Source organism: Felis catus, chromosome D3 (genome assembly GCF_018350175.1).
Source record: "Felis catus isolate Fca126 chromosome D3, F.catus_Fca126_mat1.0, whole genome shotgun sequence".
Classification (NCBI taxonomy): Eukaryota; Metazoa; Chordata; class Mammalia; order Carnivora; family Felidae; genus Felis; species Felis catus.
Genome location: NC_058379.1, coordinates 83,524,923 through 83,540,320, shown reverse-complemented (window position 1 = coordinate 83,540,320; position 15,398 = coordinate 83,524,923). Strand labels below are relative to the sequence as shown.

The 15,398-nt window shown below is 35.8% G+C and overlaps 1 protein-coding gene across 2 annotated transcripts in view; it reads left to right on the top strand.

The window, feature by feature from the left end:
* CDH19 (cadherin 19) overlaps nt 1–15,398 on the top strand; it is a 235,459-nt gene that overhangs the window by 200,977 nt on the left and 19,084 nt on the right. For both annotated transcript variants that reach the window (XM_045041116.1, XM_023242085.2), the window contains one exon: nt 3,499–3,620. In XM_045041116.1, coding sequence (XP_044897051.1) covers nt 3,499–3,620 — 122 coding nt within the window. The remainder of the gene's footprint in view (nt 1–3,498; nt 3,621–15,398) is intronic.

Genomic DNA, 15,398 nt, shown 5'->3' with positions numbered 1-15,398 from the left:
TAAATGAACTTATGAATATATATATATATATATATATATATATATATATACATATATATATATATATAATAGTAGTTATACCAATTACCAATTATGCCAATTTTGTAGTTATACCAATTTTAAACCTAAGTTTAAACGGATTTTCCAGGAAAAAAAGATAAAAACCTTAAATGAATTTCTTACTACTTTAAAAAAAATGTAGCAGAAGTAGTTTTTCTGTTTTACTTAAAAATTTGTTCTGTGGCTATATATATTGCATGTTTAAGCCATAAAAAAATGTAAGCTCTATTTTTTTAAGTTTATTTATTTATTTTGAGAGAGAGAGTGAGAGTGAGAGAGCGAGCCCAAGCCGGGGAAGGGCAGAGAGAGAGGGAGAGAGAATCCTAAGCAGGCTCTGCACCGTCAGTTCTGAGCCCAAGGAAGGGCTAGATTCCATCAACCATGAGACATTGACCTGAGCTGAAATCAGGGGTTGGAAGCTCAACCAGCTGAGCCACCCAAGCACCCTAAGCCTTAATCTTTGAATAGTTCTATCTTGAAATATCTAGAAATAACTATATCATAATGTTTTATTTATTTATTTTTATCCTGAGCATAACAACAACAGAGAAGAATCTCGGTGATAATTCTTAGGGGAAGCCGTCACCATCCTAAGGTGATAAATGGTAGAGGCTGGATTTTTTGGTATGTCACAAACCTGGCAAATTATAATTTTAATTAATTAGAAGTTACACTTTTTATCATAATTGCAACTGTCATTTATTGGAAGAAATAATTACAGAGTCTCATCCCAATCCAGAAAGCAATCCATCATAACGGAATAGAGAGAAACCAGTTTTATCGTTGAAAAGCATTAAACCAGGAATTTCATGTGCATTAGAGAAATCTGCTGAGATTTCCAAGACCGGAAGAAATTTTGCCCTATTATAGAATCAGACATCATGTTCTCAAGATAACCAAGTACTAGCCTTCAAGTAGGAAGACTTCACATGACGTATCACGCATTGTTCCCTCTATGTTCACCGGGTAGCTGGCATGACCATCTGTGTTTGCTGCCCGGTTTTATCCAAAAGAAAACTAAAATTCTCATACTTTGAGGACAAGAGGGAGTTTTGGACTTGGGTCAAAGCCTTTGCTGAAATTGGTTAGGCTCCTACCCTCCAACAGAAACTGGGAGTGCTATTTTCCTCTCTAATTATATTTTAAAGAGTTGGCTCCCACTGCTTACAAAGATAGGCCTGAGTTGTAAAGTTGGCAAGACATCTATTTAATAGCTTTTAAAGGGTGACGTACATTTCAAAGAACACAAAACAACACAACAAACAAACAAAAACAGAGAACACAAATTATAAGTTTTCTAAAGTAAATACTTTAAGAAGAGGAAAGAGGGAAAGTCTTTCCCGTTATTTTCAACCGGAAGAATTAAGCCTCATTTTTGTTTTTTTAATGTATTTGTCCTTACAGATGACAACTGCAAATATAATGCTTTTCAAATAATGAACATGATATTATACCTTCCTCCCCTTGTTCTTTAATTATAAGTATCTTCCCACAGCATTAAAAAAAAACATTTAAGATAATGATATGCAAATATACAATATATCATGCTGCAATTTGCTTTATTATTATTTCACAAAATGCGGTGTCTATCACTCCTGATTAGTAGATAAATAAAATAATAATATTTAATATTTACTGCTTATGTATATCCTAAGTAATTTTATAAATACTTTATATCTTTTAATTAATCTTTATAACGGTTCTATAAGGTAAGTTACTAGTATCTTTCTCATTTTACAGAAAAGCCACTGAGACAGTGGCTTTTTCTCAAATTGAGAATCAAGATTAAAATCTATTTTTTATAGCTCTTGGACACTGATACATTTATTACCTTAACTCATCCATTTTTAATAAGCACACACAATTTCATAGTATGGTTGTAATTTATTTGTCAATTCCCTTTTGATATGCATTTGGATAATTTCCAGTTATTTGAGATGCAAAAAAAATGTAGAATAAATGAATCGGATCCCCTACTCTTTCTTTGTATGTATTAGTACCTTGGACCATAGCACAGGTTTCCCTAAGGAATTATGGGGTCAAAGATACCTGTAGTTTAACTCTTACCATCTACTGCCAGATTAGATTCTGGAAAAGGTTGACATCCTTGTTATTTTTCAGTACTCCTCCAGCACTGTCTCTGTTTTCCATATTTAACATAGAACCCATGGACTAAGGCATCATTGTCCTCACTGCTGGTGAGCCAGAGTGTTTGTTAATATTACGATAGAGCAGTGTTCATATGTGCACAGTTTTGCCTCCTAATACCTTTGACAATGTCTGAAGTCAACTTTGATTGTCACAACTAGGGGTATGGATGCTCCTGGCATTTAGTTAGTGGAGGTCAGAGATGATGCTAAGCACAGGACAGCCCTCTCCCACCCTCACCCCTGCAAACAGAACTGTCCAGTCCAAAATATCAGCAGTGATGAGGTTGAAGAACCCTGGCATCGATTATTTGTATATTCTCATCCACAAATTTCTGGTTTGTGATTATTTCCCCCCATTTTTTTTTCATATCGACTGTCGGAATTTGAAAATTAGAGCTATTAAAATTTCACGTTATGACGCAAACATTTTTCCAGATCAATGGTGTTTTGTTGTTGTTGTTGTTGTTTTTACTTTTTTTTTTGGGGGGGGCACATTTAAAAATGTATTTAACCATATATTTCCATCCCTTCATAGTTTCTGTATTTCTTGACTCACTTCAGAAAATCTTCCCAATTCAATGTATACATAAAACTTTACCTAGATTTTATTGTAATTATTTTCAAATGTATTTAGATCCTTAATCTTTTTTTTTTTTTAATACTTGACCAAACAGTGCTATTTAGAGACCTTACTGCTGGCTTTTTAAACTGCCTATTCTACATCAGCTATAACCTTAGGCCAGCCATTTAACTGTAATTTGTGGAACTAAATTCTCAATGCTTTTATCAGTAAAGTTGGGGAGGATTTTATATATATATATATATATATATATATATACATATATATATATATATATATATATATAAAATTATATTTAATTTACATTTAATTTATTACATTTAATTAATTTAATTTACATTTAATTCTGATATATATATCAGAATTAAATGCATTGATATACATATGTTCAACAGTTGCTAGAGTTAGGAAGGTGTTCCTATACCTGCCCATCTTTTTCACTACTTTTTCTCATCAGCTCTAACTAGAGTCCTTGGCAGGTAAAAGGCACTTGATTAGTATTGGTTGAGTTGAATGTGTTGAGGACATTTTTTCCTCGGCTACTATTGGTAAATATATGATTGATAAATAGATCGTGTGCTTGGATGTCTTTTATTCAAGGAAAATAAAAATATACCACCCAGTCTCTAATGCAATTATCATAACCATTTTCCCCCCTAAAGAGAGCATTAACATTCTTTATTTTCATTCTGTTTAATCAATTTGCAGACAATGTGCAACAAATTTCTGCAGTTCCTGTGTATGTGCAAGTTCTTAATATTAATGATCATGCTCCCGAGTTCTCTGAATACTATGACACATATGTTTGTGAAAATGCAGACCCTGGTCAGGTAAGGACTTGCAATAAATTGCTAATGTCTAAACATTGCCATATATTATATATAATAGCTTTTGTCACTATTCCTCCCATTTTGAAATGATAAAAGTAAGTTTTATTTAACTGTATGAATTACATGCTCTTAGGTCATAAGTTATGTATAATTTAAATTTCTTTTTAAAAAAATAAAATGTAACCTTCAAACTTTCCACTTCCAGATTCCTCAAATTTTTGAAAAATCTGCTAACACTGGGAATTCGTAGTAAATCTTTTACATTTTGTCAATGTGATAAAGAAATGTTCTTTTTTTTTTTGTAATTCTATAAAATAAATAATCACATATTAATTAATTTTTATTTTTTCATTCATCATGGCATAAAGAAACATGATATACAGGGGCGCCTGGGTGGCGCAGTCGGTTAAGCGTCCGACTTCAGCCAGGTCACGATCTCGCGGTCTGTGAGTTCGAGCCCCGCATCAGGCTCTGGGCTGATGGCTCGGAGCCTGGAGCCTGTTTCTGATTCTGTGTCTCCCTCTCTCTCTGCCCCTCCCCCGTTCATGCTCTGTCTCTCTCTGTCCCAAAAATAAATAAAAAAACGTTGAAAAAAAAATTTAAAAAAAAAAAAAAAAGAAACATGATATACAAACATAAACATGAAGAGAAAGTGCTGGGATTTTTCTGTAGCTTATAACTATTATGTCAGACATATCAATCCCCCCAAAAACCTAATTTCAATTTAATTGCTAGCTATGTAAAGAATAGAAAGCATACTTAGTTTGAGATATATCACCATTACTTCAAAGTCCTTCCCTCCCTCTTTCTTTCGTTCGTTCGTTCGTTCGTTCTTTGCTCGTTTATTTTTACTTCGCTATTTATTTCACATATTTTCTCTTGTGGAACTCGCTCTTTTCATTTGCAAAAAGTAGAGCTAAAAACAGATGGTTCTTTGTTTTCAGTTCCACTACACAATAACCTTAAGTATCGTTTGCAACTGTCGGAGCTTATTAAATGTCCTAAAACATTTTTAAAAATATATAAACTAGTTTTCAGAATACTGAATGTATGTACGTATGTGTACATATGCATGTATATATGTATGTAAGCGATTATATGTATATATATTTATTATAAAATCAATTATTTCAGTAGAATCAAATTTATCAACAAAGCTAGTTGAAGACAATTTGGATTTTACAAAGATCGAAATTTTAATTTTCTACCAATAAATAATAATAGCCAACATTATGCTTTATATTCAGATACTTAATATTGTAAGAAATAGGCATATTTTAAGAATTAAGCTTTTCTGAATTGTTATGGATTGTTCAACGGTAACATAAAGGAAATCATTAGTAGCTCTTAAAATGTGTTCTGAAATTTATTTGGCTATGTTTATTTTAGAATATGTTTTATTCCAGAAATAATTCTCGAGTCTTGCCTAAAGCATATCCTAATTTTAAGATAATAATAAAATTATAATAAACATACAAATGAATTTAAACTTTAGCTACTTGTTTTGAATTGGTTAGGATCCAGGGTTTTTGATAAAGTAAAGGTTAATATAAAACTTTCAGAGAGACCCTGCCCCCAGGGTAACTTAGAAACCTGTGAACGGACAGTATAGTTTAAAACGAATCACAGAAACAGAATGCAAATGATCTGCTTGCTACCCATGACTCCTATAGAAACTGAGTTTAGACATTTCTTTGAACTTGGCATTATAAATAGATTATATACTTAGAAATTTAACATATCTGCTTTTCTCAGACTTTTCAACGTTTATTTATTTTTTGGGGGACAGAGAGAGACAGAGCATGAACGGGCGAGGGGCAGAGAGAGAGGGAGACACAGAATCGGAAACAGGCTCCAGGCTCCGAGCCATCAGCCCAGAGCCTGACGCGGGGCTCAAACTCACAGACCGCGAGATCGTGACCTGGCTGAAGTCGGACGCTTAACCGACTGCGCCACCCAGGCGCCCCAATAAGAGACTCTTAACTATAGAGAACCAACCGACAGTTACTGGAGAGAAGGTGGGTGGGGGGTTGGGCTAGATGGGTATTAAGGAGGGTACTTGTGATGAGCACTGCGTGTTATATGTAAGTAATGAATTACTAAATTCTACTCCTGAAATGAATATTACATAATATGTTAACTAACTAAAACTTAAATGAAGATTTGAGGGGTGCCTGGCTGGGCAGTTGCTTAAGCGGCAGGCTCTTGATCTTGGCTCAGGTCATGATCTCTCCGTTTATGAGATCTAGTCCCACACTGGGCTCTGCACTGATAGCGTGGAGCCCACTTGGGATTCTCTCTTTCTCTCTGCTCCTCCCCTCAGAGCTCTCTCTCTCTCTCCCCTTTCTCTAAATAAATAAATAAACTTAAAAAAAACTCTTTTAAAAAAACTTGAAATACTAAAAAAAAATAAATAAATAAATAAATTAATAAATAAAATACAAATAAGTATATATTTACAATGTCCCAGACATGATTCTAGCAACATCATAAACATTAAACCAATCCTCAAAAACTTGAAAAGATGTGAGGGAAATATATCATTTTCCAGGTGAAGGGGCCCAGAGAAGTTGTTACTTCCTAAGAGAGAGAGATTTTATCCCAAGTGTTGGCATCAGAACAGATGCATAGAACCATTATATTTTGTTGCCTCTCTATTCCTAGTTTGAATAGACCTTATATATTTGTGAAATGTGTCATCTCTAGTTTAGCATGTTTCCTGGATTCCAAGATACTTGTGAACAGTGAGTGAGTTTATTTTTGTATTCTCAACAACATGCAGTGTGGTTCCCAATAATAACTACTTGAATAAATGAACAAAGCAGGAAGACAATAGTTCTTGAAATAAAGAGTATTTTTTCCATAATTCTCTGGGGATATACATTTTAATTTATTAGCCTTGCATAGTATGTTTAAAACGTTGCAGTATGGGCGCCTGGGTGGCGCAGTCGGTTAAGCATCCGACTTCAGCCAGGTCACGATCTCGCGGTCCGTTGAGTTCGAGCCCCGCGTCAGGCTCTGGGCTGATGGCTCGGAGCCTGGAGCCTGTTTCTGATTCTGTGTCTCCCTCTCTCTCTGCCCCTCCCCCGTTCATGCTCTGTCTCTCTCTGTCCCAAAAATAAAAAAACAAAAAACAAAAAAAAACGTTGAAAATAAAACGTTGCAGTATGATGAGATCCCTTTAGGAGAGAGTACGGACAGAGTCAAGAGTCAGTCTAAAGACTGAAACCTGGATACTCCAATACTGGTGTTTGGGGGTCGGGACACACTAGAAAATGAAATTTGCAAGGAGCAAACCAGGAAAATATGATAACACCGAAACCAAAAAAAAAAAAAGTGTTCTAAGGAGGAAAGGGTTATAACCTGTTTTATTTTCTGCTTACAGTTCAGGGAAAAGCAGAAAAGAAAAGATCCCATTGAATTTAACAGTAGAGATTTTAGACTTACTAGAACATTTGTAGTCAATATTTGTCACGTGCCTAATGACACCCAGGAAGAAAATATAAAGTGAGAGTATGAAAGAACATAGGGCAGAGCCTTTGGGAATGGCAATTTTGAAGGATTCAGTAAAGAAAGAGAAGACAGCAAAGTAGACTGAGTAGGCATGACCCGTCATGTAGGAAAGAAACAAGACTGTTGATGCAGAGGTGCATGAATGCAACATTTTTTGAGGTGGAAGTGTCAGTAGACTTCATTCCCACTATTCTAGGAAAGAAAAAAAAATCATCCTCATAGTTTACCATATGGTCAAATTTATTCTTTAAAAATATGTAATTTGTATAAGTAACTCACAGCTCTATAAATAAAATGACAGTGCAAAATAACTGTATTAAAATGTGGCAAAGAGAAATCTCACTGGATGCTTGTTAGGAATGGCAAATCATGACAGGATTTAATGGTAAATCATTTTACTGCAATAAAGGCCAAGACTATTGGAATAGGGGGGACAGATGCACTTAACTTTGAAACAAAACGCAGGAGAGTTTTTAACACTGGGCTGAGTTAGTGAAGAGAAGGACTAGGGGACACATTGGGGGAAGGGGAGGTTGGCCCATGTGATTAGGCCATCTGTGTAATTGGCTCTTACAGAAGTTAACTTCCCACCCTCCCATAGATAGGGGTCCTATCTTAATGGATGTCTACATTTCAAAAGGATGGTTTTCAGGGTGTTAAGAAAGACCAGCCTGATTTCTAAAATTGGAAGTTTGGGAGAAGATTTATCTACATTACCAAGGGGCAGAGAAAGAATTTGCAAAAAGAAAGAATCTATTGTAATTGGTCTAGGAAAATGGAGGGCAGGAGCCCCTAGTCAGGAAGAAATGTGTCGAAAATTGAGTCAGGCTGAAGACAATGCTATGGTCCTCTTGGTCAATGTTAACAAAATATAAACATGATAAATATGCATTTGTGGGTATGTAATACTTCAAGAAATTTAAAATATCTTTCATAGCTCATATTTTTGTTGAAGAAAGAATGGCTATATTCTTTCCTCCATGATTGCAAAGCATTTAATCTTTAGATTTATAAACAGCAAATATAATAATCACTCTAGTTAAAGAAAATTTCCATTGCATTTCCGTCCTTCCGGTTACATTTAGATACATTCTGCCTTCAGTAGTTTTCCATTTGCAGGATAAATCAAGTAGATTTTGGTGCAAAACACTTATAAAAGACGAAAAACTACTGTCCTGTTTATTTTTAGCAAAAGAGAACGGCCCAGATTCTTATCACAAAATATCGTGTGATGAAGTCCTTCCTGTTGAATGACTAAAAGGATGATTACTATATTTTCTCTTTATCCTTAAATTCATATTGTTCATTTGCTGATTCTTGATTTTGAGAATATTCATCTGTTTTATCTTCATCTGACGACTCAGTCTCAAACACTCTTTTTTAATACGTGATCGGTTTCTCCATCGTCTTGGGTCTATAGTGCTGGTTTCTGCTTTTGGGTTTCATCTATTCACAAATTACTGTGAGATGACTTCCTCTGTCAGTTTTTTCCCTCTGTCGTTATAAATGTAAAAGGAAGCATTTCGAATTTTCAACTGTTTTTAAAGAAAAAATAAAATCAAACTAAGAAGATAGTGTATAAGTTTTTTGATGCCTTTTTGAGCAATGATGTAAATAAGCAACACATTTAAAGAACAGGAAGGAGAGAATGATACAATGGGGAAGATTTATTTCATTATTATATCATCCTTCCAGGCCATTCATCTTGCAAGTTACATGTAAGTCTTTTAAAAGCACATTAGATTAGGAAATATTTACAAGTAATGATGAAATGATTTGCAAAGATGATGAAATATCAAGATGTTCAAGGCATCAAAAGGATCACTAAGTTCCTTTAATGCTTTCTTGATTTATAAAAGTGTCCAATGTGCCCCTTCAGTAATGGAAGGTAAGATTAGTTATTTATTTCATAATAAGTTAATGTTTCCTTATTATTAGGAACAGTTCTAAATGAAAAAAAATGAAATACCAATCTTTAAAAACTAAGTAGAACTGCTCAACAAGAAACTCGAATGCTAATTTTTGATGCAACAAACTTGAAAGGTATGTTGAGAGTTGAACTCTGTGGAGGAAGAAATATGTCTGTCGGATGTAGCGGCATGGAATTCTTATGTGACTTGCTAGGGGTTAAATGCTATATGGGAAATCTACGACATGCTATACTTTTTTATAATTTTACAGATGTATAAAAGTTTGGTAACATTTTCAACATCATGTAGCTTAGGAGAGATTGAGCAAGGATTATAATTTGTGTCTGTGTCCAAGAATGATGCTTCTTTTAATGATGCCCAGATAATTATAGAGACTAGCTATCCTTAGATTATTTGCACAATACAAAAACCAATAGAAAACACGTGGTTTTCTAAAAAAAATTCTGTACTAATAAATAATTACCTCCAATTTTAATGACAAAAATAAATGTGAAATCAATACAACTGAATCTCGGCTCCTTTCTAGGATATGCATAGTTCAAACACAGAAAAAATGACACTGGTCAGTGCTATTTCATAATCAGTTCCCTTTAAGGAGGAAGGCCAAGAATCATCAAAGAAGTCAGGAAACTCCTATGTGTCACTATTGAATTTAGAAACTTGTCCAAAGTCTTTAAGTACCTGAAAGAATGATACACAGCATGGCTACTTGCAATGGTCCTCCACTCAAATCTAAGGGGAAACCAAAGCCCCCCCCCCACATTGTTACACACACTGTGGTTTATAAATTGAAATCAATGTACAGATTACGAGGGCTGCCGATATATCCAACAGTACCATAGATATTTTCTTCTTAACACATGGTGGGTGATGCCTTATTTAATAATGTGGGTGTTAGGGCGCTTATGGCTCCTGAATTGTCATCGTTTGTGCCACGTTTACTCAGACATTACATGTGGAATCGATTGAGTTGGGCTCACATTTCTTGTTTGAAATTGACTTGGTAGGCTTCCTTCAAGTACAATCGAAGCCAAGCACCTAAGATCAATACGTACCTCCCTCTTTCAAAAGTGCTCCTAATCTCTTACTTGTTCCTAAAAAAATCAGATAGCAATGTGCGAAACTTACAACTTAATGGAGTAAGCTCTCAAAAAATATTTGCTTTAACAGATAATAAAGCATATCCTGTGTAACTGAAATGATTTGTATGCAGACAACATAATTATTTTTAATTTAATAGTGTTGATAAGCAAAATATTAGAAGCATTCAGTTTATTTTTTTTTTATTTTGACGTTTATTTATTTTTGAGAGACAGAGACAGATCATGAGGAGGGGAGGGGCAGAGAGAGGGAGACACAGAATCCGAAGCAGACTCCAGGATCTGACTGTCAGCACAGAGCCTGACACAGGGCTCGAACCCACAAACCGTGAGGTCATAACCTCAGCCGATGTCAGGAGCTTAACCAACTGAACCACCCAGGCACCCCAGCAGAGGAAATGCATTTTACTCTATTTAAAAATAATAAAGAGTTGATTAATAAAGTAAGAAAGCAGCTACACCATCAAAACACAAGTTGGCAAATATACGTCACATAGTATGAATTCTTGACTAAGCCAAGGAAAGACGCAGGAGCAGAATGTACTTCTCCAGATTGCAAACAGGAAATTGGGGTGTGGAGGCAGACAAGAAAGAATCTCTTCTCCGGACTCAGGAATGAGAAAGTGAATGGAACGCAAAGAAAAAAAGGTACCACCTATGATGTACCTCCTGACCTGAGATACCCCTAAGTAACTTCCAAAAAATAAGGTGGGATAGAATGAAATATGGAGAACATAAAATTTGGAAAATGGGGTAGGGTAGATAACCTCATAATAGCAAAATCTCAGGGAGACTTTGTGCCAACAAAGATGGAATGTGGTGTGAATTTGTTTACATTAAACATCCCAAAGTGAAGTTCCCTCTTTCTTCTCCCACTCTCTCCTTCCCCTCAACACTCTTCACCAAAGAGCAGGCCTCTGTGATGGTCAAAAATCCCCACACGGTATAGTTTAGAGAAGGTACACCTGTGCTCACCTATGTGTACACACATACACACGTGGAAACGAAACAACAAGATGTAAGCAATCTACATCACAAAGAGAATTATAAATGGACCAAGAATGGTACGACAAACAGATCTTCAGGCATTCATATCAGTTTCTGTGTACTTTAGACATGACCCATTAGTCTTTGATTGCTTTCATCGTTTCTGGTACAGCAATACGTTCTAGGCTCCGCCATTCATTTATTTATTGCTTTGTAGCTTCACAGTCATCCTTCAGTACCTGCTTAAAAAGTACCTGCGCTGTGATAGTGCGATAACGAATCGGTCCCTTTAGAGCATTTCTTTTACTGTGAATGCAACATTGAGCCTTGTCAAAGGAGGGCACTGAATGAATGAACACCACAGAAGAAAAAGGGCTGCTCTTCCTGGCTCCCGTGTACAGCATGTTTGAGTTTCCCTCTCTCATGCTGCACAGTTGGCTTTGTCCAGCCACAAGTATAGTCCCAAAGGTCCCGAAGGTATATTCCCTCGGCAACCATACAAGTCTTTCCCAGGCCTGATGAGTTCTCTGCCGCCCTCCCAGCGCGGATGCCGTGAGCTCTAGACCTTGCACCTGCAGTGACCTCCCGGCTTTTTCTGCATTTCTGTCCACCGGCATATGTGTACCCTGGAGGTTTGTTCTGCTTGCCTGGAGAATGTGGACTAGCTCCGGCCTCGGCCACCCAGTGAACTCCTTTGTCCTGAAAGCAAGACGCTGCAAGCATATGTTCTCCAAGGGGACCTAAAGCTTGTTTTGGAGACAGCCTCCCTTCCATACTTGTCCATCTGGATAATTTCACTGAACTTCCAAGGACCCTTTGGAGTTATTCTATCTTTATAGTTACTCTCGTATGGTAGCTTAATCATTCTTTATATTAATCTTCCTCCTTTTAAGTTGCTGTGTGCTTCCTGTCCCTCAATTGGACCCAGACTGATACTTAAGCTCGTCTTTTTATATTTCCTGCCTCAGATTCGGAAGTAGTCATTTTCCTAAGATTTTGTGATATTGCAGTGGAGTGTTGCAGAACATACAGATAGAATGGGCAGTAAGTAAAGCTGAGATACCCACCCCAGAAAATCAAGAAAAATCCTGCTTCCTCTTCCTCTCTTGCTCTCACTACGTAGCTCCCCTATTCTCGGTCTTTCAACAATGTGGAAGATCACTCTAAAGGAAACTCCCACTGTTCGCTCTCTCTTTGTTCACTTGCTTCAGTTATTTAAAATCATGTACTTTCAAGGGACACAGATATAACTTTCAGAGGGCTTTCTTTAATTAGAACTTTTATAAGTATTCAGAGGTAAATAATTTTCGCTCAAATTGCAAACCATAAGCCCACCCATCATTCATGAGTTGGGATAGTTCTGTCATACGTATGTGCATGTGTGCATAGAGGCATATATATATATATATATGTGTATGAAGCTATGCAACACCGCGGCAAATGATGCTTTTTTTTAACCAAATACTTTGAATTTCTAATACAGACATGCATCCTAGGAGTAGTCCAGAACTCATTACCTTAAATATGATTGAATTAATGCGGACAATATTTATTTATTTAAGTTTATTTACTTAGAGAGAGAGAGAGGGAGAGGGAGAGAGCACACAGGGGAGGGACAGGGAGAGAAGAGAGAGAGAGAGAATCCTAAGCACGCTCCATACTGTCAGTGCAGAGCCCGACGTGGGTCTCAATCCCAAGAACGGCGAGATCGTGACCTGAGCCGAAACCAAGAGACAGATGCTCAACTGACAGAGTCACCCAGGTGCCCCTAATATGGACAATATTTAAAGGTGACAATACCAAAAAGAGGCAAACAATGATTTTAAACATCAGAAGTGTCAGAGAAGACCGAGGATGCCAAAACAAATGCAATAAAAAATATAATGCTTGAAAGCAGTGTCGAATTTAGTAAGTCTTTTTAATGACCAATAATTATATTCATAAACTCTATACCTTTTTCTTGAGATCAGTAAATTTTAATGAAATATAAAGCCAAAATATAGATGGGGAAATAACTACTTACAAAAACCTGAAAAAGTCATTCTGTTATTATTATACACTTGCGCTTGCTGGTTGATAAGAAATCATCTTGTTTAACAGCTGGTTCCTTGGTATTGATGTAGTAAGTGATCTTTCAGAAATACTATGAGTGAGCTTGCCAGTGAAGAAATATTCACCTCCATTATACCCATTATAGGTGACACCTTCATTATTTCTGAAAGTGAATTTTCTCTAGTATATGTTGATCCTACTGTGTTTACCCAAATCATTTTCTATAATTTGCTTTTCCTAAAAATTGCATAATTTTTATTTGTTATCAAGTACTGAATTCTATTAGTCCTTTAAAATAGAATGTCTACTGCTTCTATTCATCAAGAGTGAGCATTTTTAATGAATTGATTTATAGAAAACATATTTATGAAATTATTTATGGGCATAGAAATACAAACAAAGTAAGTAGGCGAAAATGAGTATAAAATAAAATGTGTACATGTAGATGACCTTACTGAAGTTAGGAATAACAACCAAAGTAAAAGGTGTTTGGGGATGCCAATTATCCAATAAAGAACCTTAAACCCAATAAAGGAAAAGCAGTCTTTCTTTTATTTATTTTTTTTTATTTAATGTTTACTTATTTTGGGGAGAGACAAGAGTGTGAGTGCGGGAGGGACAGAGAGAGAGGGAAACAGAATCGGAAGCAGACTCCAGGCTCTGAGCTGTCAGCACAGAGCCTGACGCGGGGCTCAAACCCACGAACCGCGAGATCATGAACAGAGCTGAAGTTGGACGCTTAACCGACCAAGCCACCCAGGCACCCTGAGCAAAGCAGCCTTTCAAACTGGCTCCTCGATTAGTAGAGCAACCAGATTAATGAGTCTTGAAATCACACAATTTAAGGCAATTCAATGCCAGAATAACCGACAAGTTATTCTCTAAAAGCAGCATTCTCCCTCATCACCTTCATTTTGACACCAAAATTATCAGATTTTTTAAATGTGTATTTACAAATAATTAGGGTGAGACACTTTGAATTGTGACACTTGTTTTTTAAAGCTTGTGATGTGACTATATGTGTGAGACTTTATAAGATTGTCCATGAGCTAAGCTGGTTCACTTTTATAATACAAATCTATGAATAAGTGGGTAGGGCAAAAGTGTAGCATTTTAAAAACTTAAAAATTTTCCAAATGCATTTCAGTGAGGATCAGTATGTCTTAAATCAATGTTCTATTATATACAATATTGTTTTAGAATTATTTTAGGTAGGATTTTGCTTGTTTCTTCCCCAAATTTTAATTTCCTTTCTTTTTTAAACTCCAAATAGTAATTTCTTAATGACAAATTTATTTGGGAATGTTGGAGATTGACTGCTTGACTTCATTAGAATATTAGAAAACTAAACAATAAGTCACTTTTTTCTACTTAGTTATCATTCTTGGCACCAAAGTGATCAGAGTTGAGGAAAAGATAGGCATTTGGTCTTTCTCTTTCTCTCTCTCTCTCTCTCTCTCTCTCTCACTCTCTCTTTCTTTTTTTTCTAGTGATATTATCTACTAAACCTTTAATGTAGTCTTAAGCAATACAAAGCACACAGCTTTCCAATGATAACTGAATGTATCTGTGTGAATTTGATGAATTTGCCTCTTTACCATTTGAGAAAAATTGACAGAATAGAAAATAACTTTCCTCCCCTTATTTGTTCTTTAAATGTTCCCCTTGTTTTTCATCTGTCTGGTTTTGTCCCAATGTTTAGAGAGACAAAGGGTACTTTAGAGAGGAATGCAATGAACATTTGCTTTCTGGTATTAATTTGGGGGCATTTCGTGGGCTAACTGGTATTCTTTATTATTGTCTAAAAATCACATATGTAGAAAACCGTGGTTTTTAATTCAAATATGTTTCCCCTCGTGCGGGAGTGAGACCTCAAAAACAACAGTAAACAACAATGGCAGAAAGATTGCCTGATATAATAGCAAGAGAATTTTACTAGCTCACACACTCCCCAGATTAGATGATGATCTCACCACACTGACTACCGATTTCCTCATTTCATTTGAAAAAGAAACGTACATTGGCCCTATAATTCCTATCGTGTAAGGAGTTAGTAAGGATAAAATATTATTAAATGAGAAAATGGGTAGCATTGGCCTTTGTTAAAAATAATTTTGTTACTATTAAAATGAACAGTTAAGAGTAGTTTTAGAAGTTCTTAACATGGGGCTCATTTCCCTTCTAAAGAGATTCTA